Source organism: Sapajus apella, unplaced genomic scaffold (genome assembly GCF_009761245.1).
Source record: "Sapajus apella isolate SASKATOON/1434 unplaced genomic scaffold, GSC_monkey_1.0 scaffold37, whole genome shotgun sequence".
Classification (NCBI taxonomy): domain Eukaryota; kingdom Metazoa; phylum Chordata; class Mammalia; order Primates; family Cebidae; genus Sapajus; species Sapajus apella.
This window is the reverse complement of record NW_022436977.1, coordinates 21,284,670-21,307,838: the sequence shown is the minus strand read 5'-3', so window position 1 is coordinate 21,307,838 and position 23,169 is coordinate 21,284,670. Positions and strand designations below refer to the sequence as shown.

At 46.8% G+C, this 23,169-nt stretch overlaps 3 protein-coding genes across 23 annotated transcripts in view; 1 reads left to right on the top strand and 2 right to left on the bottom strand.

The window, feature by feature from the left end:
• Positions 1–10,341, bottom strand: part of PPIP5K1 (diphosphoinositol pentakisphosphate kinase 1) — a 53,912-nt gene extending 43,571 nt beyond the window's left edge. For 11 of the 18 annotated variants that reach the window (XM_032297666.1, XM_032297670.1, XM_032297672.1 and 8 more), the window contains exons 1-10: positions 10,260–10,341; positions 4,887–4,979; positions 4,439–4,613; positions 3,552–3,747; positions 3,010–3,100; positions 2,720–2,805; positions 2,247–2,401; positions 1,999–2,100; positions 1,371–1,532; positions 1,146–1,267 (exon numbers count right to left, since the gene is read on the bottom strand). In XM_032297666.1, coding sequence (XP_032153557.1) covers positions 1,146–1,267; positions 1,371–1,532; positions 1,999–2,100; positions 2,247–2,401; positions 2,720–2,805; positions 3,010–3,100; positions 3,552–3,747; positions 4,439–4,585 — 1,061 coding nt within the window. In that variant the 5' untranslated portion in view covers positions 4,586–4,613; positions 4,887–4,979; positions 10,260–10,341. Of the gene's footprint in view, positions 1–1,145; positions 1,268–1,370; positions 1,574–1,998; positions 2,101–2,246; positions 2,402–2,719; positions 2,806–3,009; positions 3,101–3,551; positions 3,748–4,438; positions 4,614–4,886; positions 5,272–7,691; positions 8,174–9,969; positions 10,150–10,259 lie in introns of those variants that run through there. The other 7 variants (XM_032297679.1, XM_032297681.1, XM_032297676.1 and 4 more) reach the window with 6 other exon arrangements.
• A 3,452-nt stretch (positions 10,342–13,793) lies between these two features.
• CKMT1B (creatine kinase, mitochondrial 1B) lies at positions 13,794–19,456 on the top strand. The gene is made up of 9 exons (XM_032297665.1): positions 13,794–14,459; positions 15,063–15,261; positions 15,450–15,545; positions 15,936–16,157; positions 16,302–16,387; positions 16,503–16,626; positions 18,273–18,407; positions 18,873–18,998; positions 19,206–19,456. Exons 1-9 carry the CDS (start codon positions 14,311–14,313, stop codon positions 19,320–19,322), a joined length of 1,254 nt encoding a protein of 417 aa, XP_032153556.1. The 5' UTR covers positions 13,794–14,310; the 3' UTR covers positions 19,323–19,456.
• A 128-nt stretch (positions 19,457–19,584) lies between these two features.
• Positions 19,585–23,169, bottom strand: part of STRC (stereocilin) — a 20,304-nt gene continuing 16,719 nt past the window's right edge. The window contains exons 24-29 of one of the 4 annotated variants that reach the window (XM_032297662.1): positions 21,408–21,563; positions 20,874–21,016; positions 20,539–20,687; positions 20,212–20,309; positions 19,976–20,123; positions 19,585–19,810 (exon numbers count right to left, since the gene is read on the bottom strand). In XM_032297662.1, coding sequence (XP_032153553.1) covers positions 19,722–19,810; positions 19,976–20,123; positions 20,212–20,309; positions 20,539–20,687; positions 20,874–21,016; positions 21,408–21,563 — 783 coding nt within the window. In that variant the 3' untranslated portion in view covers positions 19,585–19,721. Of the gene's footprint in view, positions 20,124–20,211; positions 20,310–20,538; positions 20,688–20,873; positions 21,017–21,407; positions 21,564–23,169 lie in introns of those variants that run through there. The other 3 variants (XM_032297663.1, XM_032297661.1, XR_004274927.1) reach the window with 3 other exon arrangements.

Here is a 23,169-nt window from a genome sequence, read left to right as displayed (position 1 = left end):
GCTAATTTTTTTTTCTTTTTTTTTTTTTGTGACTGAGTCTTATTATTGTCACCCGGGCTGGAGTACGGTGGCACAATCTTGGCTCACTACAACCTCTGCTTCCTGGGTTCAAGCGATTCTCCTGTATCAGTCTCCCAAGTAGCTGGGATTATAGGCGTTGCCCAGCATGCCTGGCTAATTTTTTTTTTTTTTAGTAGAGACGGGGTTTCACCATGTTGGCCAGGCTGGAACTCTTGACCTCAGGTGATCTGCCTGCCTTGGCCTCCCAAAGTGCTGGGATTACAAGTGGGAGCCACTGCACCCGGCCAATTTTTTGTATTTTTAGTAGAAACAAGGTTTCACCACATTGGTCAGGCTGGTCTTGAGCTCCTGATCTCAGGTGATCCACCCACCTCAGCCTCCCAAAGTGTTGGGATTACAGGAGTGAGCCACTGCACCTGGCCTATATTAATATTTTATTTCTTAAGCCAGGTGGTGAATACATAGATGCTCACTATAGTCATCATTCCTTATATATTTTTGAAAGGCTTAAACATTACGCAACAAAATTTTTGGGAAGTCAAGTTGCAGAGCAGTATTATAGTATGACCACATTTGGTAAAATAAATACAATTCGAATATGGCAGAAAAAGACAAATTGTTATGTCTAAAACCATTAACAACAATGGTCTCTGGGGGGTCAGTGTTAAAAGGCAAGGAGCCTAAGGAGTCCTTTCTCTTTTTTCTTTTTTTATTTTAAATTTTATTTATTTATTTTTGAGATGGAATTTTGCTCTTGTCATCCAGGCTGGAGTGCAATGGCACGAACTCAGCTCACTGCAACCTCCAACTCCTGCATTCAAGCGATTCTCCTGCCGCAGCCTCCCTAGTAGCTAGGATTACAGGTATGTGCCACCATGCCTGGCTAATTTTGCATCTTTAGTAGAGATGGGGTTTCACCATGTTGGTCAAGCTGGTCTCTAACGCCCAACCTCAAGAGATCCAACCGCCTTGGTCTACCAAAGTGTTGAGATTACAGGCATGAGCCACTGCGCCTGGCCTTTTTCACTTTTAAATCATATTCATAATATTAAAAACAAAGCAAAAACTTTCAAATATTCTTCTGCAATCCCATTCTCCCCAGCATAGATCATTATGTCTCTTACCCCAGAATCTTGGCACAATCATCATAGTATTTCATTGAGTTCTTGACAAAACTAAAGCCATTGACATCACACACAAAGGAATGACCATTGGCACGAAGAAGGTCAAATCCACAAACCGTTTGCTGAAAGGGAAAGCAGAAAGATGACGACAAGACAGTTACTCTTCCCAGACCCCTGTTCCTTCCTTTCTCCCTCATTTCACAACCTCCCTGGGTGCTCCTCTACCTTGAAAGCTACGCAGACTTTCCTGGCCACCAGCTTTTCCATGGCAGTCAGCATGACTGGATATCGAATCTCTTTCCCCTCACTGTCTCGTTCAACTTTCCCATCCAAAGCTGGAGATTTTCTAGCTTCAGCATGGGCATAATCTGGCCCCACTGTATACACCTGCAGGTACATAGCATCACTGAGTATGCCCACAGCTCACCCTGTATATGAGAAGACAATATGAGCACTGGTCTGTAGACTAGTTTCGGAGTAAAACAACAACAACAATAAAACAAACAAATCCTGAGCATTAAGAAGGAGACTGACCACCATTTTTTCTACTGAGCCCTAACTGAAGTATCATTATGAAGGTTTCTCCTCAGGACTCCTATACTGTCATCTAGTCCTTATTAAAAAACAATTTACTAACATTATGCCATTTTTCTAAGTCAGCCTCACCCCTGCTCTGATAGTGAAATGTCTATATCCTCCACTCATTATCTTCACCTGAATATGAAAGCCAATCACATTCACATCATGTTATTTTCTAGGACCTCCTCCCCATATACTTCCACCTGCTTCCCACGTACCTCAACCCCAACCCCCAGACATTTGTAACCTCTTAAATCCCTGTATCCACCATAACCTTGACATCTGTGCCATCTGTTGGCATAAACTCCTCGTAGATGTATGACCCTGTCTTTCGGACGCTGCTCTCAGGAGAGTAAACGCTGCTTCGGCTGCCAATCTTCAGGATAAAAAAGAAGAAAAAACAATGTCACCTCAATTCTTCATTCTGTCCCCAAATTCTCCATTCTCCATCTTCTTTCCCCATAACTTCATCCTTGCCCTTCTACCTCTCTGACTCCCCAGATGCTCAAATATCTCCCGTACCTTACGAAACAGACGCTGGCTTCCTCCTCCAGCTGAGCTGGGGTAGTAGATGTAAACATTGTGGTCTTCTGCACTCACTGGCTTCTCCACAAAGGGCTTGGGAAAGACAGCTCCATTGACCTCTACTTGGTCTTCACCTTCTATTAGGTTACATTCTGAAAGGTAGGTAGGTGTGTGGTCATTCCGATGGCGCAAAGTTGTAGAATATTACTAATTGTCATTTCCCCAGGTTTTAATCTCTATAACCATCAAATTTTTATGACTATATCTTTGTAATAGATGAGGTAATATCTCTATATAACAGGTCCAAGGCTCTGTCCAAAGACTCATAGCTCTAATCCCACCCATAATCCAATAACCAAAGCCCCACATATATAGGTAGTATATAGGAGATGTCTAGAAGATGAAAATGTGGCTAAGTCATAGAAAGCAAGAAAGGGAAGGACTAACCCTCCCTCAGGCCAGGTACTTACCCTCAGGCCGAGCAGGATCACGGTTGAGCACAGCATATCGAGGCAGATCAATACCCTCTTCCTGCAGGATCCGGTACACCTCCCTCCTGTCATCCCCAAATAAAATAGCTGGGAGTAACTAAGGGGAGAGGCTGGGGACTTCATTTACACAAGGATTAAAAGAAACCAAGGCACAAAATTATGGTACAAAAATTAAGCATGTTTGTTTGACTCGGCCCCTCCCAGAGTGGGTTCTCTAAACATGCATGATCCCAACACCGCCCATCTTACTGGTCAACAGGAAGTTATACCTATCTTGGATGTAATACTGCATGGCCAGGTCATTGATAAGAAAGGGGTTTCGAAGCTTGGAGTAAGCAACAGCTTTGTCCAGAGGAAAGCCTGGAACGGAGACAGGAAATAAAGATGTCAAAGAAAGGGAGTGAAAGAGAACGAGAAAAGAGCAAGAGAGATAGAAAAACATATTAAAGCTATTAGCTGCCACTGAGATCCTCTACCCATTCAATCCATCATTTATTCTTCTGCCCAGCTCCCCAAGTCTAGAATATTCATCAAGAAAAAGTAAAACAGAAATTATATTTACAGTCCTTCCAGAGACCCAATTCTGTCAGAGATCCTAAGACACTTAGAGTTGTCCTGAGGTTAGAATACAGGCTTTAAACCCCTGGCAACTCCTCCAAGATGTACAGAAAGCAAACTCCTTTGCACTGTTCTCTAGCGTGCCACAAGGAGCTGACGGCTCTTTACTAAGGAAATAAGACAACAAGAGCCTCACTTCCCAAACCAGTATTCCCACCACCATTCCTCCCCATTTTCCTTCCCAGACCCCAACCTTTGGAGTGGAAAGAGATGAGGCAGTGGCAGGATGGCCAGTTTTCCACAGGTTCATTAAGGATTACATCTTCTCCCAGAATGATAACGGTCAGGTAGTCAAATCTGCACAGTCGCTCTAGGATTTGAGTCATTGGTTTGGACTTGGATTTCTTGGTCATGGCACAGATGCCAACAATGATCTGAGGTTCAGGAGGCTACAGAGAGGAAGTGCTATCAGAAACTCAAGAACTTCCCACCAATATCACCCACTTCTGGGAACATCGTCTTATCTCCTTAGGGCACAGAGGTTCTTGCCAGGACTCTGGACCTAGGGGATAAAGGGTGCCTCCTAAGTTTGCTCCAGGTTGGGGCACAGCTAAGGATTCTGACTGCCTACAGAAAGGAGCTTTTCCACAGTAGGAAATACGTGCTCAAGCAGGAGAGCTAGAGAACCAACAACCATGAGACAACAGGAGGAACCTAAGGGCAGGGTTTTCTTTTTCTTTTCTTTCTTTTTTTTTTTTTTTGAGACAGAGTCTCACTCAGCCTCCCAAGTAGCTGGGATTATAGGCGCCCACCACCACACCCAGCTAATTTTTGTATTTTTAGTAGAGACAGGGTTTTCAGACTAGTTTTGAATTCCTGACCTCAAATGATCTGCCCGCCTCGGCCTCCCAAAGTGCTGGGATTACAGGTATGAGCCACTGTGGCCAGCCAGGGCAGGGGTTTCTAAGAGAGGCAACCTAACCAATCTCTACTGCTCCTCCCCTAAACCAGGATAGGGCCTGTTTATGACAGGGAGTCTGTGCATTTGGAAAGAACAGAGAGGTATCTCCAACCAACAGAATCTTAACTCCTTAGGACAGAGGCTCCAACACCAAGTTACATCATTTTCCCCATTCTTACCACTTCATCCTCCTCGTCCTCAAGGAGCTCGCTGTCACTCTCTTCTGGCCTCATGCCTATTCCGCGGGTGCCCAGCCCCTCATCTCCAGCTCCAAGGAAGAAGTGGGCTGTGGTACTCTCGCCCTCACTGGCCGTCAACGACCACATCCCTGCCGGAACACCCACTCATCCCGCTCTGCAGAAAGGGGTACCCCATCAGATCAGAACCCAAGCTCCCTGGCAGTGGGTAGGGATGGGGATGGGGATGAAAAAAATAAGAGGGAACTATAAGGGTACTAGTGTGAAACAAAACAAAGCTATAGGAAAAAGGATCAACAAGAAAGGAGGCATATGGGCTATGCTTGAAATGCTAAAAGAGCCATAAAAGAAAAGCAAGGTATCCCATTCCTCCCTGCTCACTCCACCCCAACCAATAAATTAGTAAGAGGATCAGATAATCAGCCCTTACAATGCCTGCATGTCCCTGATTTGGCCAGCAAGAAACATTAACTTCAGTCAGCAATGGGAAAGGCAGGTCCTCAAGGAAGGCTACTGTTGAGTCCTACCAGGAGAGAAGGTTAGAGTGACATTTCAAACTTTGGACTCATTCCACAATGTTCCTAGCCCTTTTCCACCTCCTCAGAGAAGTGTTGAATTCAGTGATTTAATTCAAAGGTAGAGGAATGAGAGAGTTCAGCTGCCTTTGCCCCTAAACTTCATCTTAATTATTCCCAAAGATGAACTAAAAAAATATTTATTGAGGCCACCCTACATTCTAAGCATTATATCAGAACATTAAGGCCTGGCACACTGGCTTACACCTATAATCCCAACACTTAGATAGGCTGAGGAGGGTGGATCACTTGAGTCCAGGACTTCAAGACCACGCTGGACAACATGTTGAAACCATGTTTCTACAAAAAAAGACCCACAAAAATTAGCCAAGCATGGTGGTGCATGCTTGTAGTCCCAGCTACCTGGGAGGCTGAGGCCAGAGAATCAACATTTGAGCCCGGGATGCAGAGGTTGCAGTGAGCTGAGATCACGCCGTTCCTCTCCAGCCTGGGTGACAGTGAGATCCTCTCTCAAACAAACAAAAACAAAACAAATAATACCCTTAAAACCCCCATGCTCGGCCGGGCGCGGTGGCTCACGCCTGTAATCCCAGCACTTTGGGAGGCCGAGGCGGGTGGATCACGAGGTCAAGAGATCAAGACCATCCTGGTCAACATGGTGAAACCCCGTCTCTACTAAAAATACAAAAAATCAGCTGGGCATGGTGGCACATGCCTGTAATCCCAACTACTCAGGAAGCTGAGGCAGGAGAATTGCCTGAACCCAGGAGGCGGAGGTTGCGGTGAGCCGAGATCACGCCATTGCACTCCAGCCTGGGTAACAAGAGCGAAACTCCGTCTCAAAAAAAAAAAAAAAAAAACCCCATGCTCTCTCTATCCTTCATCCATTCCATCTTAAAAGACAATTGTCCAGTCAGACATTGTGGTTCATGCCTGTAATCCCAGCACTTCGGGAGACTAAGGCAGGAGAATCACTTGAGATTAGGATTTTGAGACCAGCCAGGGCAACGTAAGAAGATCCCATCGCTACAAAAAAAATTTTTAAGGCTGGGCACAATGAATCATGCCTGTAATCTCAGCACTTTGGGAGGCTGAAACAGGATGACTGCTTGAGCCCAAGAGTTTGAGACCAGCCTGGTCAATATAGGGAGATCTTGCCTTTACAAAAGCTTTTTCTTAAATTAGCCAGGCATGGTGGCATGTGCCTGTGGTCTAAGCTACTTGGGAGGATAACCTGGGAGGATTTTTTAAGCCTAAGAGGTCGAGGCTGCAGTGAGCCATGATTGTACCACTGCACTCCAGCCTGCGTGACAGAAAAAGACCCTGTTTCAAAAGAAAAAAAATGTTTTTTAAAATTAGCCAGGCATAGTGAGTGGTACCTGCCTGTGGTCCCAGCTACTCAATAGCTGGGGTGAGAGGACTGTTTAAGCCCAAGAGGTCAAGGCTGCAGTAAGCCATGATTGTGTCACTGCACTCCAGCCTGGGTGGCAGAGCAACACCCTGCCTCAAAAAATAAATAGTAATAATGATAATAATAATAATAAAAGACAGATACAGAAGTTCAGAAAATCCTTTCAGGGAAGGGGTCTAGTGTGGTTGGGAGGTTGAGGATACAGGCATCCATACAACAATCTCCAACCCATTCTCCTTATTTATTTACTTTTAATTATTATTATTATTATTTTTGAAATGGAGTTTTGCTCTTGTTGCCCAGGCTGGAGTGCAATGGTGCAATCTCGGCTCACTGCAACCTCAAGTGATTCTCCTGCCTCAGCTTTCTGAGTAGATGGTATTACAGGCATGCACCACAATGCCCGGCTAATTTTTTGTATTTTTAGTAGAGACGGGGTTTCACCATGTTGGTCAGGCTGGTCTTGAACTTCTGGCCTCGTGATCCACCCGCCTTGGGTTCCCAAAGTGCTGGGATTACAGGTGTGAGCCACTGCACCTGGCCTTCTTCAACCCATCCTCAAACTGAAATCTCAATGTTCTCTCTAGTTGTCCCCTGGTGCTATAAAACCAGTGCTGGTCTAGGCCAAGGTCCCTTACACCAGGAGCTACAGTTTAAAAAAAAATCCTGCCTAAAACTGTACCAGTAAGAATATCTTAAGACTTTAACTTGAACCAGCAGTTCCACTTCTAAGTACACACAACTAATGGAGAACCAATCAGCTGTGATTTTGTTGCACAGGGGACATTTGGCAGGTGACATTTTTGGTTGCCACAACTGAAATGATATTATTGGTGTCTAGTGAGTAGAGGCCAGGGATACTGCTAAACATTCTAAAATGCATAAGGTATCTCCTTACAACCAAGAACTATCCAGCCTTAAATCTCAGTAGTGTTGAGGTAGAGAAACCCTGCTGTAGAGAAATTCTCCTACATAAGAAGGCTTTTGTAAGGAAGTTCTCAATCTCTCTGTTGGTAATGAGAAAATGTGAAAACAGTTCAGAGGTTACAAGTAGAATCGATACATACAATGTAGCATATAGAAATGACAGACTAATAGCAATATAAAAATAAGAACTATATGTAATAAATGTACAGTTTCCAAATACAAACTGCAGAAATATACCTGCAGTACAATTCTATTTGTATAAATACAAATATTACATATTGTTTGTGACTGCATATATAATTAGTAGAAGTATAAAAACAGGGACTGGAAAGAAAGACATAAAATTCATGACAGTGGTTACCTTTGAGAAGGGAGAATGGAACTGAGGATTCAAACAGTACTTCACAACTTTATCTATAATGTTTATTTCAATTGTAAAAAACATCTGAAGCAAATACACAAAAGGTTAACATTTGTTAATATGAATTGTAAGGATATGAATATCTGTTATTATTTTCCAAAAATAAAAATTGAGTCACACATCAGCAATTTTCCATGGTCTCCAAAAGTTCTCAGAAACACTGACCAATGACTCTAATGAAGTCACAAACTCCTTAAGTAAATGAACTTGTCTTACAGAAATAATGTTTTATATATGTAGTCTTATAGATTCTGAAAATAGTCTTGAATAATTATTTTCTCTATTTTTATTTTAAACTCTTTCATTACAACTAGGGTTTGCAATTTTGACTAAAAAGTTCTAGCTGACCATCAGGCGCGGTAGCTCATGCCTGTAATCCCAGCACTTTGGGAGGCTGAGGTGGACAGATCATTTGAGGTCAAGAGTTAGAGGCCAGCCTGGCCAACATGGCGAAGCCCCATCTCCACTAAAAATACAAAAAATTAGCTGGGCATGTGGCGTGTGCCTGTAGTCCCAGCTACTCGGGAGGCTGAGGCTGGAGAATCACTTGAACACATGCGGAGGTTGCAGTGAGTCAAGATCGCGCCACTGCACTCCAGCCTGGGCGACAAGAGTGAAAACCCCATCTCAAAAAAAAAAAAAAAAAAAAAAAAAAAGAAAGAAAGAAAGAAAGTTCTACCTGACCTTTATACACATTGACCTTTCCAGTCTTCATCATATGCAGTCTTTACTTCTCAACTGCCATGGGGGTGCAACATTCTCCTTAGACTTAACATTTCCATTGTGTACTCATACACATACTCTTCCCCCTGATAAAAAAGGCTATTTTAAAATTCCTTTTCAGTGACCTGACCCAATTTCCCTGACTTGGGACATTCCCAAGGTCTCTGTATAGTTTGAGCAATTAGAATTTTGTTGCATTCTTTATCCTTGCTCTGAACCAGGGACTTTCTCTCAAGTCTAAGATTACTAACCCTTTGCCCTTTCTTCCATTAAGTCGTTCCCAGTTTTCTACTGAATTTACAGTAATGTTCTTGAAATTCTATTGCAACTATATAATGGGGCATGGTAAGTAACTGAATAGGGATGAGACTGTTTACAAATATGTGGCTGAAGAGAGACGAAAGGTCTAAATTCACAGTTAACAAAGCCAAAATAGCAGCCAGACAGAAATAGCTATGAAATAAGCCGGGATTTATTTAGATGCACCTCTGGGAGAAGCTGAGCTTTAATGTGGTGTTCCCAGAGCCACCTCCCTGTTTTCTATGCCCTGCCCCCCCATCCTCCCCGACAAACTTTGTTACAAAAGAACAGAAAACTTCAGTGTCTACACTGGGCTAGAGGGGAGTCTTACTCTGACATGAATCAATATGAACAGAAGGAAAGAAGCAAGGAGATAAGCAAGTAAGGTAAAGAGGGAGGGGCAGGCAGGCACTCTTCTCAGGAACATCTATATTAAATCAGATCTGGAGAAGGGTTAGAAGGCAGGGTAAACAGTGTAACTTCTTTATCCCTTAGAATTTAGGGCGCTTGCATAATCGTCTAATTTCCTAAATCACTATGCACTTGATGGTGGGCTCCATCGGTGGTGAAAGGCAAATATTAATACAAATTTCAAGCAGGAATACATCCAACACAGAAAAACTACTCAATCCACCAACACTACTTTCTGCCCACCTTGAAGGGTGGATGCCCCCCTTTCTTCTTAATGCAATTTTTAATTCATCAGACACACTCCTCATTCCAACTCTGATCAACTGTGCTCCTCTCCCTGTTCTCAGCATCAGCTGCCTCACACCGCCTTCTTTCCCCAACTTGCTACAACGACTCTGGTCCCACTACTGACGGCTGCCTCCCCACCCCGCACCTCCATCACTGGTCAACTAATTCCATTAATCCAATTAATCCTCCCACTCAAGGATTCCCCAGTATTAAAGTCCTTCACACCCTCACACGAGTCATACTTGGTAACATCTTTATACTGACCCCTCAGTGACCCCCACAATGACTGCCTGCCATCCATTCTTTCCTCACGCCACCCCTTTCTGGAAGCTGCCTTCTCTCCGCCGCAACCCATTCCTCAAGCTACCCCTAACCCCCGATTCCAGCCCCCCTCCTCCTGGCGCAGATCCCCTCCACCTTGATCCTCTCCGCTGTACGACTCCGCTTCTCCATCCTCCCGCAGGACCCCCTCTTCCTCACGCAGACCCCCATACACCTATCTTCTCTCTCACCGACCCCCTCCTCGGTCCTCTCCTCGCACTGCTCCGGGTCACGAATACCGCCCTCCCATCCCGACTCCACTAGCCTTTGCCCGCCCCCGCCTTCGCCGCCTCACTCTCCCTGCACTGACACTGAGGCCCCTCCGCAGGGCCTCTTCCCAAAGCCGAGCCCACCCGGAACGAACCCCAGCCCTGAGAACCCACCGAGTCCACTCTACCGCGCCCACCCCCTCCGATACCGCCCCCAGCCCCAACCACTCCCCCACCGCCCCCGGCCCTCACTCACCCGCCTCCCTCCGCTCGCGCAGCCGAACCTGCCGGCAGCGACACCTGACAGCAGCCCAATCAAAGCGCGACTTCTTTGCGGTGCCACCAATCGGCAGAGGGCGCGCACCGGCAACAGAGTCAGGCTGCGTTGGCCGGCGCTTCTGCGCGGAGGAGCGTGACTCCTAGTGGCTCTGGGAGGAAATGCAACCTGGTGCTCCTTTCCTTTGATTTCTTACTGTGTCGCCAAAGTCCAGATGCTTGGTCTAGACAGAGACGTTCCATGAGGCGACGGGGTGGGTGGGAAGCCTGATGCTGAAGAAGAGCAAGAGGCAGATTTTGTGCCATTGCTGCTCCTTCAGGGCAAAACCAGGTCTTCCGTTTGTCTTATAAAACAAAACAGGGCATGATATATGTACAGATCCAATAAATAAAGGTTGAAAATGTTAAGAGATGTAAAGAGGGGTAGTGTGATAGGGAGACTGTAGAGAAAAACAGACAAGGAGAGAAGCAGATCAGAAAGTTAAGGGAAGGAACAGAGAGACATTTACAGAGGCAAGAAAATGGTTGGACATGGAACTCTAGACAAATTGATTCCTATCTCCGCAGCCTGCTTTTTCTCTACCCTCCAGACAAAGCTGGATTTGAATCCTGGCCTTACCTTTAATAGCTGTGCAGCCTTCAGTAAGTCACTTAACTTCTCCGAGCATTTACTTTTCTCATCCATAAAACTGGGATTAAAAACTTAATTAAGGCCAGTTGCGGTGGCTCATGCCTGTAATCCCAGCACTTTAGGAGATCAAGGCAGGCAGACTGCTTGAGTGCAGGAGTTCAAGACCAGCCTGGGCAACATGATGAAACCCTGTCTCTACAAGAAATGCAAAAACTAGCCAGGCATGGTGGCAAATACCTGTGGTCCCAGCTACTCATGAGGCTGAGGTAGGAGGATCACTTGAGCCTGGGAGATGGGGGTTGCAGTGAGCCAAGATCACCTCACTACACTCCAGTCTGGGTGACAGAGCAAGACCCTGTCTCAAACAACAACAACAACACACCTAACTTAAAGGGTACTGATAATACGAAAGCATTATGTATTGAATATGTTTGTATTGCTTTTATTATTATCCTTGCATCTTCACTTGGTGATCAAGACAGTCATTCCCTGGTTCTTCTCTGTAACATTAGGAGTCTTGACACTTTTCCAGTCTTGCCTCATTGTACTGACCCCCGCAACCCCGCCAAGGCATTCTGAATGGACATAGAGGTGATTCTAAGAGCTGGAATAGATGATTCCAAGAGGAATAGATGTCTCCCTGGTTCATGCTTAGGCTAATACCCCCTCCACCACTCTAGCCCTTCAAACTAGCTAGTATAGCATCTTCCAGGTATTTAACTTCTCTTACCAGCCCCCTGAAAATGTAGACTTTGTCCCTTGTAATCCACTGGAACAATCCAATTTAACTCAATGAAATAATACATATAAAAGTTTCTTGTAATTGTAAAGTGCTTTAAAAATATTAAATACTGGCCAGGTGCAGTGGCTCATGCCTGTAATCCCAGCACTTTGGGAGGTCGAGGCAGGTGGTTCACAAGGTCAGGAGATCAAGACCATCTTAGCCAAAATGGTGAAACCCCATGTCTACTAAAAATACAAAAAATTAGCCAGGTGTGGTGGTGTGTACCTATAGTCCCAGCTGCTTGGGAGGCTGAGGCAGGGGAATTGCTTGAACCCAGGAGGCGGAGGTTGCAGTGAACCAAGATTGCGCCACTGTACTCCACCCTGGTGACACAGCAAGTCGCCATCTCAAAAAAAAAATAAATAAACACTATTGACAATAGTTCTTATTAAATAAATAACATACCATATATCAATGCCATATATTGATTACTTCCATATGCTGTAGAATACGTTTTTTTAATGAGTATTGATATATTATATGCCTGTCAAAGGCACACAAGGGATAAGAAAAGTGCACATGTACATGTGTTTTCCCTGGGGAATTACTGAATTATTGTTCAAATTTGGGCAGCTACTCTCTAAACTTGGGTAATTTCTCTTACTTCTCTGGCTGTCTTATTTCTCCTTCTGTAATTATCTCTTCCCACTCCCTACCTCCTTAATCTTAGTAACCACCCTCTCAATCAAATAGCAACCTTACTGCTCTGAAAGATTATCTCCCTATTTACCTGGATAAATACATGCCATTCTAAGAAATTATATTTATTTACCCATGGCTATTTTTTAACCTGGTTAAAGAGGCCTCACAACACAGGTAACATTTTCCACATTGCAGAAACATAACTCTGTTCTCTAATAATTGATGTCTTTCCAGGAGAAGAAGACATGGACCCAAGAGAGAAGTGGGCACTTCTAAGAATACCCACAAATGAAGAAGGTAGAAAAAAAAAGACACAAAGGAGGCCTAGAAGGAATGAAGGGAATGAGAGTAGTGTGGGAAATACTTGATGTGAAGGGAATTCTGTTTCCCAAATACTCTCTCTTAAGATTTCCAAGTATCTTACTGTCTTGTGGGTACACCAGGATAGCAGAGGGATGGGACTAACGCCACCGTGCTACTCCATCTTAACTGATCCTCCGCACTGAAGCCCCTCATCTCTATTTCAACTATAGCATTCATTCTCTTTGCTACCAGGACAAAGGTCGAGTCATACCTGGAGCTGGGAAACACAGCCCTCTCAAATCTGAATATGCGTTTTATGAGGAGAGAGAGCAGGAGAGGGGACCATCAGAGAGGCAGAGACTCCCTGATGACCTCATGCCCTTGTACACCACTCGCCTTTACACTCTGGATTAAACAGCATTAGGGAGCCAAGAGAGGAAACACATGTGCTGTCTGGAGACCTGTGCCTGCCTGTTCCAGTCCCACACCCAGTCATCTCACCACACCCTTCACCTCACTTTCTCACGTTCTCCTCCAGCCCAGGAACTAGGAACTCCGGAGAGAGAAGTGAAGGGAGAGGAGGAAGAGGAAACTAACAATTCTTTGTCCAACCACAGCCCCACACCCAGCACAACCAACAGGTGGGCAAGCTTGCCAAGAATACACAGAGGACGTCCTGAGAGTAGCAAACAGGTCTGAGCCTGGAAAAGACGCAGAGAAGTAAAAGATCAAAGGTGAGGTAGGGGACGGGGAGGAAAGTGGGAGAGACAAAAGGAAAAAAAGCGGGGTATCATGAGAAGTAAAGGCAGGAATAACAGGGCTTCAGACTTGGACGCAGAGTGGAGGTGGAGGACACAACACAGATGGCCTAAGAGTTAATATTTCCCTGGTTCCTCCCTGGGAGTCCTTTCTCAACCTTGTAAGGAGCGCACAGGGGTGGCAAGGAAGCACCTTGGTCTTCTTCCTGGTTCTAAGGAAAAGGTGACCTTGAACCAGTGGGTGTCTTTCCCAGTGCCTGCCTCTAACCCTGTGCTTTCTCCATATCCTCCTCTGCTATCTGTGTTTATTCCGCGGTTTCCTCGCGACTGCCCCGGGAGATGGGAGAGGTGGCTGAGGCAGGCCAGAAGCAGAGAAGTTCGGCAATGTCACCCTTGCACACCTACAGTGTAGAAGGATCGGGTTTCGGCTTAAACCGAGGGGTTTGGGGGAAGGGTATTGGGGTTTAGCTAGTCCACGTGGGTGCTGTCCTCTACTTGGTGCTGAAATCTGGAGCACCTCATCCCGGGGGGCTTTCATCCCGGGTTTTAGGCGCGCGAGTCTCAGGCCCAGCTAATTACCTGGCGGATGCTGCCCACCCCTGCCCCCACGTACCTAGCGCTGTGGCAGGCGGGAAGGCGGGGCCTAGGGGAGCCCCACCCCTGAAGACTGCGGCTGGGGCTTCCCTCGCCTCCTCCCGCCTGCCCGCCTGCCACTAGCTCATTGCGCCTCTCCTGCAGTCTGATCGGTACCGGCTCCTATTCCGGCTCTAATCTCCACTCCGACCCCCATCTCGGCTGCAGCCTCGGACCTAGCTCCGGCCCTCAGTCTATCCGCTTGCATCCTCCCTCCCTGTTCCGGATCCTGCCTTGCGCCAGCGCCTACTCCAGGATCCGGTAGCCAGACCCTCAAGCCATGGCTGGTCCCTTCTCCCGTCTGCTGTCCGCCCGCCCGGGACTCAGGCTCCTGGCTTTGGCCGGAGCGGGGTCTCTAGCCGCTGGATTTCTGCTCCGACCGGAACCTGTACGAGCGGCCAGTGAACGACGGAGGCTGTATCCCCCGAGGTAACAGTGCCTGAGGCGCGGGAGGGGGCGGGGGCAGGTGGTGATGGGAATGAAGGTGCGGGTAGAAATGAGAATCCGGGCAACAGAGAAGGGCTATAATCACGAAGGCCCTGGAGCTGGAGGGCTGTACAGTCTGCAGACCTCAGTGGGGTGGGGGTGGGGGCCAAAACCATAAAGCAAGAACATTCCTGGGGACCTGTCAAGACCAGCTCTGGCCCTGCGAGTTCTAGCTGCACTTGCTGCCCAAATCCCTAATTGTTAAGCCAGGAACTATTCTTTTCGCTCCCCTCCATCTCCTTCCCTCATTTCTTCAATTCCTCTCCTTAGTCTTTCCCCTCCTCCATCCCTAGTGTTGTGTCATGGAAGGAAAGAACTGAGCAGATCTGGAGAAACTGAGCTGGCTAGCCAGAGGCAACTAGAACTATTAGGAAAGAATAGACTCTGAAAGTACCTAAAGAGATTACCAAGGTTTAGCCTCTTTCTAATTCCCCCTCCTCCCACGGAGCAAAGCCAGTCATGGCCAAGTGGACAGCTCCCAGGTAACTGCACTAGGTCTAGGCCGCTGTGCCCTCCCTCCATGGTTACTGGGTACCCCCTCCCTAGTGCTGAGTACCCAGACCTCCGAAAGCACAACAACTGCATGGCCAGTCACCTGACCCCAGCAGTCTATGCACGGCTCTGCGACAAGACCACACCCACTGGTTGGACGCTAGATCAGTGTATCCAGACTGGCGTGGACAACCCCGGCCACCCCTTCATCAAGACTGTGGGCATGGTGGCTGGAGATGAGGAGACCTATGAGGTAGGGGGTCCCCAGAGTCTCCCTGGTGATCCAACTCATCTTCCCAGTAATCCCAGCTCCTTCTCCCTAAAGACCTCTCAGTTTCCCCCAAGACTCGGAGTTTTCTGACCCAGTGAAATCAATGCACAATTGAAGCCTGGGGAGGGATTTCCTCTCCTTAACCATCTCTCCCTCTTAACTCCCCTTAGGTATTTGCTGACCTCTTTGACCCTGTGATCCAAGAGCGACACAATGGATATGATCCCCGGACAATGAAGCACACCACTGATCTGGATGCCAGTAAGGTATGTTTAAATATTCCACTTCTGATTTGCATTGCCTGTGTACAACACTCTGTATCTCCAATCCCTTCACCTTATTTCCTAACTCATGGTCATTATACTGCTGAGCTTTTAATCTTAATGTAAGGAAAGAATCCTATCTTCAGGAGCAGCATATATGGAGATTAAGGATAGATAAGAATGACCACGGCCCCAAGATAAGCAGTTTGGGGAAGGGTCTGCAAGGCCCCCTTCAATTGGAGTGTTTTCCCAATGAGCCTCTTCTTCCAATGCACACAGGAAGAATACACGAAGAGTCCTCAAATCCCTAAGGAAGGTCTTTCCTTTCCCAGGGGCCCTCAGTTCCCACCCACTGTGTTTCTGTGACTTATATTCATTTTCCTTATTTCTCAGATCCGCTCTGGCTACTTTGATGAGAGGTATGTATTATCCTCGAGAGTGAGAACTGGCCGAAGCATCCGAGGACTCAGTCTGCCACCAGCTTGCACGCGAGCAGAGCGACGTGAGGTGGAACGTGTTGTGGTGGAAGCACTGAGTGGCCTGAAGGGTGACCTGGCTGGACGTTACTATAGGCTCAGTGAGATGACAGAGGCTGAACAGCAGCAGCTTATTGATGTGAGGGCCTTAAGAGGGAGTTGGGTTGGGGGAGCAGATGGAGAAAAGAGCCAGAGGGGAGCCTGGGCCAGATGAGACATGGGCTCTGAGAGGTCTAGGGGCCACCATTAAGATTCTTAACCCAAGTCCCTTTACTTTTCCCAGGACCATTTTCTGTTTGATAAGCCTGTGTCCCCATTGCTGACTGCTGCAGGAATGGCTCGAGACTGGCCAGATGCTCGTGGAATTTGGTATGAGGCTGCTTCTTACCTCTTTTGTCTTCACGCCCTCATAAATGCTTTTTTCCCCTCTGTCTCTCTCAATTCTTGCCTTGCCTCTTGATCACTGTCCTTCTCCGGCCCTCAGGCACAACAATGAGAAGAGCTTCCTGATCTGGGTGAATGAGGAGGATCATACACGGGTCATCTCCATGGAGAAGGGCGGCAACATGAAAAGAGTGTTTGAAAGATTCTGCCGAGGCCTCAAAGAGGTTGGAGAAGAGTGTGTAGGGTTGCTAGGTGGGAGGACAAAAGGAAAATCGAAGAGTAGCATAAATAGATTATGTCATTTGTAAACCAATCCAGGACATGTCTGATAGTAAAAAGGGTTGCCATTAATCACTCTAGGACTAAAAGAATAAACCAGCTGGGACTATACTGGGAAAACCAGGACATGTGGTCACCCTAAGATTAGGAAGAGAGAAAGAATATCAGGAACCTTAGGACATGAATAAGGCAGTTGCCAGATAATGCAAAGAAGGAATAACTGAGAAGGCAGGTCAGTGCCTGGGATGTGTGGTGTGGGATGGTGAAGTGTGCAGATAAGGAGATGATTTGAGCTTAGATTGATGTTGGTGGGGAGAGGTTGCTGTGTTCATGACTCTATTATAACTACCCAGTTCTGATCCAAGGTAGGCCTTGTCTCTGGATTCTATCATTCTTGCTGAAGTACCGTGTCTAGGCTTTAAGCTGAGAGTTGGGAGGGAGACTGGGGAAGGTGGAGGATAGAATGGTTTGAGTTCTAGAATGTGTGGCTGTAGATGAGAGGTTGAACTTAATCCTCAATCCTACATAGATTGGTTCTCCATATTGAAGTCTACATTAGAAAACCCCATAAAGCCAATTCTTACTGTATGTTCTCATACATACAGTTCTATTTTAGGCTTGCAAAGAAAAAAGAGCTCCTCTTTTAGATTCTGAGCAGTTTCTACTATTTTTGGCAAGTAATAGATAACATATTCTCACTATGAGTGGGTAAGGAAGTAACTTTAAATTATATGCCTCAGTTTCCTCATCTGTAAAATTGGGATAATGAGATTTTCTACATTTTAGGTTGTTGTGGGGATTAAATGAAATACAGGTAAAGTACTTGGTCCACAGTAAGTGCTTAATAAGTGTTAAAGTGTTAGCTGCATTATTATTCTAGATGGAAGGGTTTCCCCATGTTCAACATGTAAGATATTCCCCTATGCCATGGTTCTTTCTGAACTGTAATCAGGATCCCTTTACTCATGTTGGGTAGTGGTCTTTGTGACCTGTATTCTGGTAGATCCCTTGTCTCTTCAAGTCTAATAGTCACCTTGATGACTACATGGTTAAGTGAAGCAAAACGCCTTCCCCTGCCCCCCATTCTTATGAATCTGGCTTTTCTGCTCTGTTTTCGTCTTCTCTGCTTTCACACATGTGTTCCTTTCACAGCTAACGGAAGGTTCTCTTACCTCTTCCTAACAAAGCTTACACCTTCATTTTCTGCCTGAAAGGACCCTTCCAAGCTCTAGACTCATTAGCAAAGCAAAGATTATCAATGCATGTATAACTCATTGAATAATCAATCCTTTCTCAGTTGTTTACCACCTCTGTTCATTTTCCTAGATCATCCTTAATACACCACTCCCTTGAGTTTTTCTTCCACATATTTTCACAATCTCATTATTATTCACATCATAATTTTGCATCGCACATGCATGATAACAATAACAAACCATTTTCACCGAAGAAAAAGAGCATTGTCATTCATTCACAGCCAAGTTTCTGTTCTAGACATATTTCTAGTGTTCTTGTGTGTCTAGCTAAGGGAGGGTCCAGGGTTAATGAAAATCTCCCTGATTTTTCGTTAACAAAACCTTTGTGGACTCAGGTGGAGCGACTTATCCAAGAACGTGGCTGGGAGTTCATGTGGAATGAGCGTTTGGGATACATCTTGACCTGTCCATCTAACCTGGGCACTGGACTTCGGGCAGGAGTGCACATCAAACTGCCCCTGCTAAGCAAAGTAAAGGAGTTGTGGGGTTACAGAGGGGTATGAGTAAGGAAGGGTGGGTTGTGGATGGGGAGGGAGTGGACCCTTTGGAAAGGCTAAAGGGTGAGGAGACCGGCTGGGCACAGTGGCTCATGCCTGCAATCCCAACACTTGGGAGGCCAAGGCAGGCATATTACTTGAGCCCAGGAGTTCAAGACCAGCTGGGCAACCTGATGAAACCCCATTTCTACTACAAATACAAAAATTAGCCAGGTGTGGTGGAGGCTGAGGTGAGAGGATCACTTAAGTCTAAGCCCAGGAAGTCAAGGCTGCAGTGAGCTATGACCACTCCCAGCCTGGGTGACAGAAAGAAACCCTGTCTTTAAAAAAAAAAAGGAAAAGGGCCAGGAGACAGCTCTGAGCAGGTTTAGGGCTCTTTCAGGTAGGACTAGTCTCTGCCTTGATTGACCCTGCTCTCAATCCCTATCTCCTCTCCAGGATAGCCGCTTCCCAAAGATCCTGGAGAACCTAAGACTCCAAAAGCGTGGTACTGGAGGGGTGGACACCGCTGCCACAGGCGGTGTCTTTGACATTTCTAATTTGGACCGACTAGGCAAATCAGAGGTGAGATCCTAAGGGATTAGGGTGAGGAGCAGTATAGGTCTGTGGGGGCTGAAACATGGCAGTGAGTAAGCCTCAGGAATGTTAACAGAATCTGAAATGAAATTCAGGTTGAGTGGGGAGGCAATTGGAAATGAGCAGGCAAGTCAGTCAGTGCTAAAGAAAAACTCAGATTGTAGAAAACAGATATCAAGGATTAGTGTCCTTCAGGTGGAGCTGGTGCAACTGGTCATCGATGGAGTAAACTATTTGATTGATTGTGAGCGGCGTCTGGAGAGAGGCCAGGATATCCGCATCCCCGCACCTCTCATCCACACCAAGCATTAACTCCCCATCGCCAGCTGATGACTCAGGATTCCCAGGAGTTCTGCTCATTCTAAGGAGGGCTCATTCTACTTTGCTCCGGACCTGCCCCCGCATCCCCTGCCTCCATCCTAGTAAAGACTCCTTGCTATACTGCAGTTGTCTGTGTTATTTCTAATGGTGGGGTGAGGAGGGAGGAGCCTTCAGGAAATGAAAAGAGGCAGTGGGATTATTTATGATGGAAAGAGACTCCAGTTATGGCATGCCAGGAACACCGATTCTCAGGTGGGTGGAAAGCATTAACATTTTACCCATATTCCTCATCAGCTTCTGAGAATAATCAGGATGCACTTCTGTTTGCACTTTATTCTTTATGACTTAAGATTTCTCTCCCCACAGTCTCCTTCTACTGTATAGACAGGCTCATAGCAGGTGGCCAAGGAAGCTGATTGTCAATACCAGGGACCAGGAAGGTTGTGACCAGTCCCAGAGGCCCCAGGCTGTACTTCGACCTATAATAGACAGAGAATGGAAGTAATATCACAACTCTGCTCTCCAGGAGCATTGATACTTGGAAATTAGCTCTCTGCCTGTAGACTCCTTCATTCCAGGGATCTCCCTGGGGTCTGATTCTGGGTCAGGAGATGGAGGGTCAAACTGTGCAGCTGGGAACTCACCTTGCTGTTCTGGGCTCTCCTTCCCCTCATGCTGGGCCCATGCAACTGCTCGTCGCTGCTCAGGACTCAGAAAGGCCATTTGCTCAGGAGTGACAGCCACAGCCTGAGCACTGGTGAGACTGGACAGTTGGGTGGGACTAAACACCACCTAGGGGCAGGGGTAGGAATCAGTGCATGCATGTAGTCCCTGTTGGGCCCTGGCTCTCCTGTGGTCATCCCAGTCCATTAATACTTACAGCAAATTTAGGAGGAGGGATGACAGAAATGGCAAGAGGAGTAAGACCCTGGATCTGTCCCCGCAGCAGTGCTGAAAGAGCCAGGTCTGGGATCCCAGCTGTTGAAGCAAGTGGCATCCAAACATTGTCTTAGACTGATGTTCCTTCTCTTCAAACCTATAGACCTCTCTAACTACTCCCAAAATGCCCTACTGCAGACCTTCCCCAGTATGTCTCCAGCTCCTTACCTAAATACCTTCTCAGGCCCCCACCTAAGAATTGTGGGGCAGTTTTCCACTCAGTCCATCCATGGTATAGAAACCAAACCAACTTATACCAGCTTCCCACCTGCTATTGTGCCAACTTCAGTGAAGATCTCAGGCCCCCAGTTACTGATTGGGCCAAAGCCACCAGGCAGTACAAGGAGGTGAGCCAGAACCTCCAGTTGTTCCTCAGAGCACTGGAGATGCAGCGTGCCCAGGAAGAGAGCTGCTTGGCTGTAGAAGAGTGGGAAGGAAGGAAGAATTCAGCTTCAGCAAAAGGGACTGTGGTCGTGAGACAAAGGAAGAGATGGCTTCAAATGAGTTCCCTTCTTCCATGGGACCACACCTTCATGACCCTTGTTTCCCCAGTAAGTCCACCTTTACCTCAATACCACCACCCTCAGCCCCTTCACAAGTGACCTAAACTCCCAACTGCTGATGTGCTGTAGCTCCTCTGGCCGCAGTCCACAGAGCGTATAACCCAGTGCTGTCAAATGAATGAAATCCAGGTGGCTCACATGCCGACCACTCTGCCGTAGGAAACTGGAGACCACAACCCGGAGCTGGGGCAGGGGTTAGGGGCAGAGGGAAAGGAGAAAAGTATGGAGAATTAATGGACAGGGAAGTGATTAGGGAAGTGATAGGTGTTAATGGGTTATAGCCTGTTACTATTAAGACCTAAAGTGTCTTGGGGAAGGTTGAGGATTCAAAAAAGAAAAGGATAGAAAAAGAGGAGGCCTCTGGGAAAAGAGGCAGGAGACAGTACTATGTGTCCAGGACCTCAGAGTGAATAAATCAGAGTCCTGAAGGTCACTAGCATGGGGTATTAAGAAAAGATAGAAAGAATGACCAGATAGGGTCACAGGGAAAAATTCCTTGGGCTTCAGATGATCTAGAGGGCTGGGTCTGTAGGATGGGTGTTTGGGAAATGATAGGGAGGATAAAAAGTATTACCTGGGTGGAGCTCCAACCATCTATCTGCCCCAGGGTGCTCAGCACTCCCCAGTCCACTAGATTCAGCTCCTGTAGTTCCCGATCTCCTAGACCTATTAAGAGCCGACCCAGCTGTAGGATCTGCTCAGGACGAAATCCCCGGGGGGGACCCCACAACTAGGAGAAAGAGAGGAACAATGTGAGTGGAAAAGCAGTGGACTGGGAGTCAGAATGCTGGGTTTTAAGTCTTGCCTCTACCCTTAGCTGTGTAACTCCAGGCAAGTCACTTGCCTTTTTGTTAGTTTCCTCCACTATAAAATGAGGCAGTTGCCTTACAGTTCCTCTGACTAAGTTATTTTCAAAGACATTAGAGTCAGTAGAAAAGAAGAGCAAACTAACTTTAGTCCATGAGTTCTAAACTTTTATGTGCATCAGACACAGAGACACTTATTAAAATGCAGATGCCTGAGGACCAGCACTGTGGCTCACACCTGGAATCTTAGCACTTTGGGAGGCTGAGCTGGGAGGAATGCTTGAGCCCAGGAGTACGAAACCATTCTGGGAAACATAGTGAAACCCCACCTCTACCAAAAATACAAAAATTAGTTAGGTGTGGTGGTATGCACCTGTAGTCCCAGCTACTTGAGATGCTGAGGCAGGAGGATCATTTGAGCCCAGGATGTAGAGGTTGCAGAGATCACAACACTGCACTCTAGCCTGGGTGACAGAGAGTTTGTTTCCAAAAAAAAAAAAGCAGATGTCTGGACTCTTTCTCCCGGAGACTGACTGACCGATCGACTGATTATTTATTTATTTATTTATTTATTTTTGAGACAGGGTCTTGCTCTGACACCCAGGCTGGCGTGCAGTGGTGTGATCTCGGCTCACTGCACCCTCCACCTCCCGGGCTCAGGGGATTCTCCTACCCCAGCCTCCCAAGTAGCTGGAATTACAGGTGTGTGCCACCACACCCAGCTAATATTTTTCTGTTCTTAGTAGAGACAGGGTTTCACCATATTGCCTAGTCTGGTCTCAAACTCCTGGGCTTAAGCAATCCATGTGCCTCAGCCTCCCAAAGTGCTGGGATTACAGGCATGAGCCACTGCGCCCAGCTTCCCAGAGGTTTTTATTAAGTCATTCTAGCATGGTAATCCAGCATCGGCATTAAAAACCTGTTCCCAGCCGGGTGCGGTGGCTCACACCTATAATCCCAACACTTTGGGAGGCCGATCACAAGGTAAGCAGTTTGACACAAGCCCTACCAACATGGTGAAACCCTGTCTCTACTAAAAGTACAAAAAATTAGCTGGGTGTGGTGGTGCACACCTGTAATCCCAGATACTCAGGAGGCTGAGGCAGGAGAATCATTTGAATCCAGGAGGCAGAGATTGCAGTGAGCATTGCACTCCAGTCTGGGTGACAGAGTGAGACTCCATCTTAAAACAAACCAAACCAAACCAAAACAAAACAAAACAAAAAAAACCTGTTCCATGCTTGCTTCAGCAGCACATATACAAAAAAAATTGGAATAGCCGGGCGTGGTGGTTCAAGCCTGTAATCCCAGCACTTTGGGAGGCCGAGGCGGGTAGATCACGAGGTCAAGAGATCGAGACCATCCTGGTCGACATGGTGAAACCCCGTCTCTACTAAAAATACAAAACATAGCTGGGCATGGTGGCGCGTGCCTGTAATCCCAGCTACTCAGGAGGCTGAGGCAGGAGAATTGCCTGAACCCAGGAGGCGGAGGTTGCGGTGAGCTGAGATCGCGCCATTGCACTCCAGC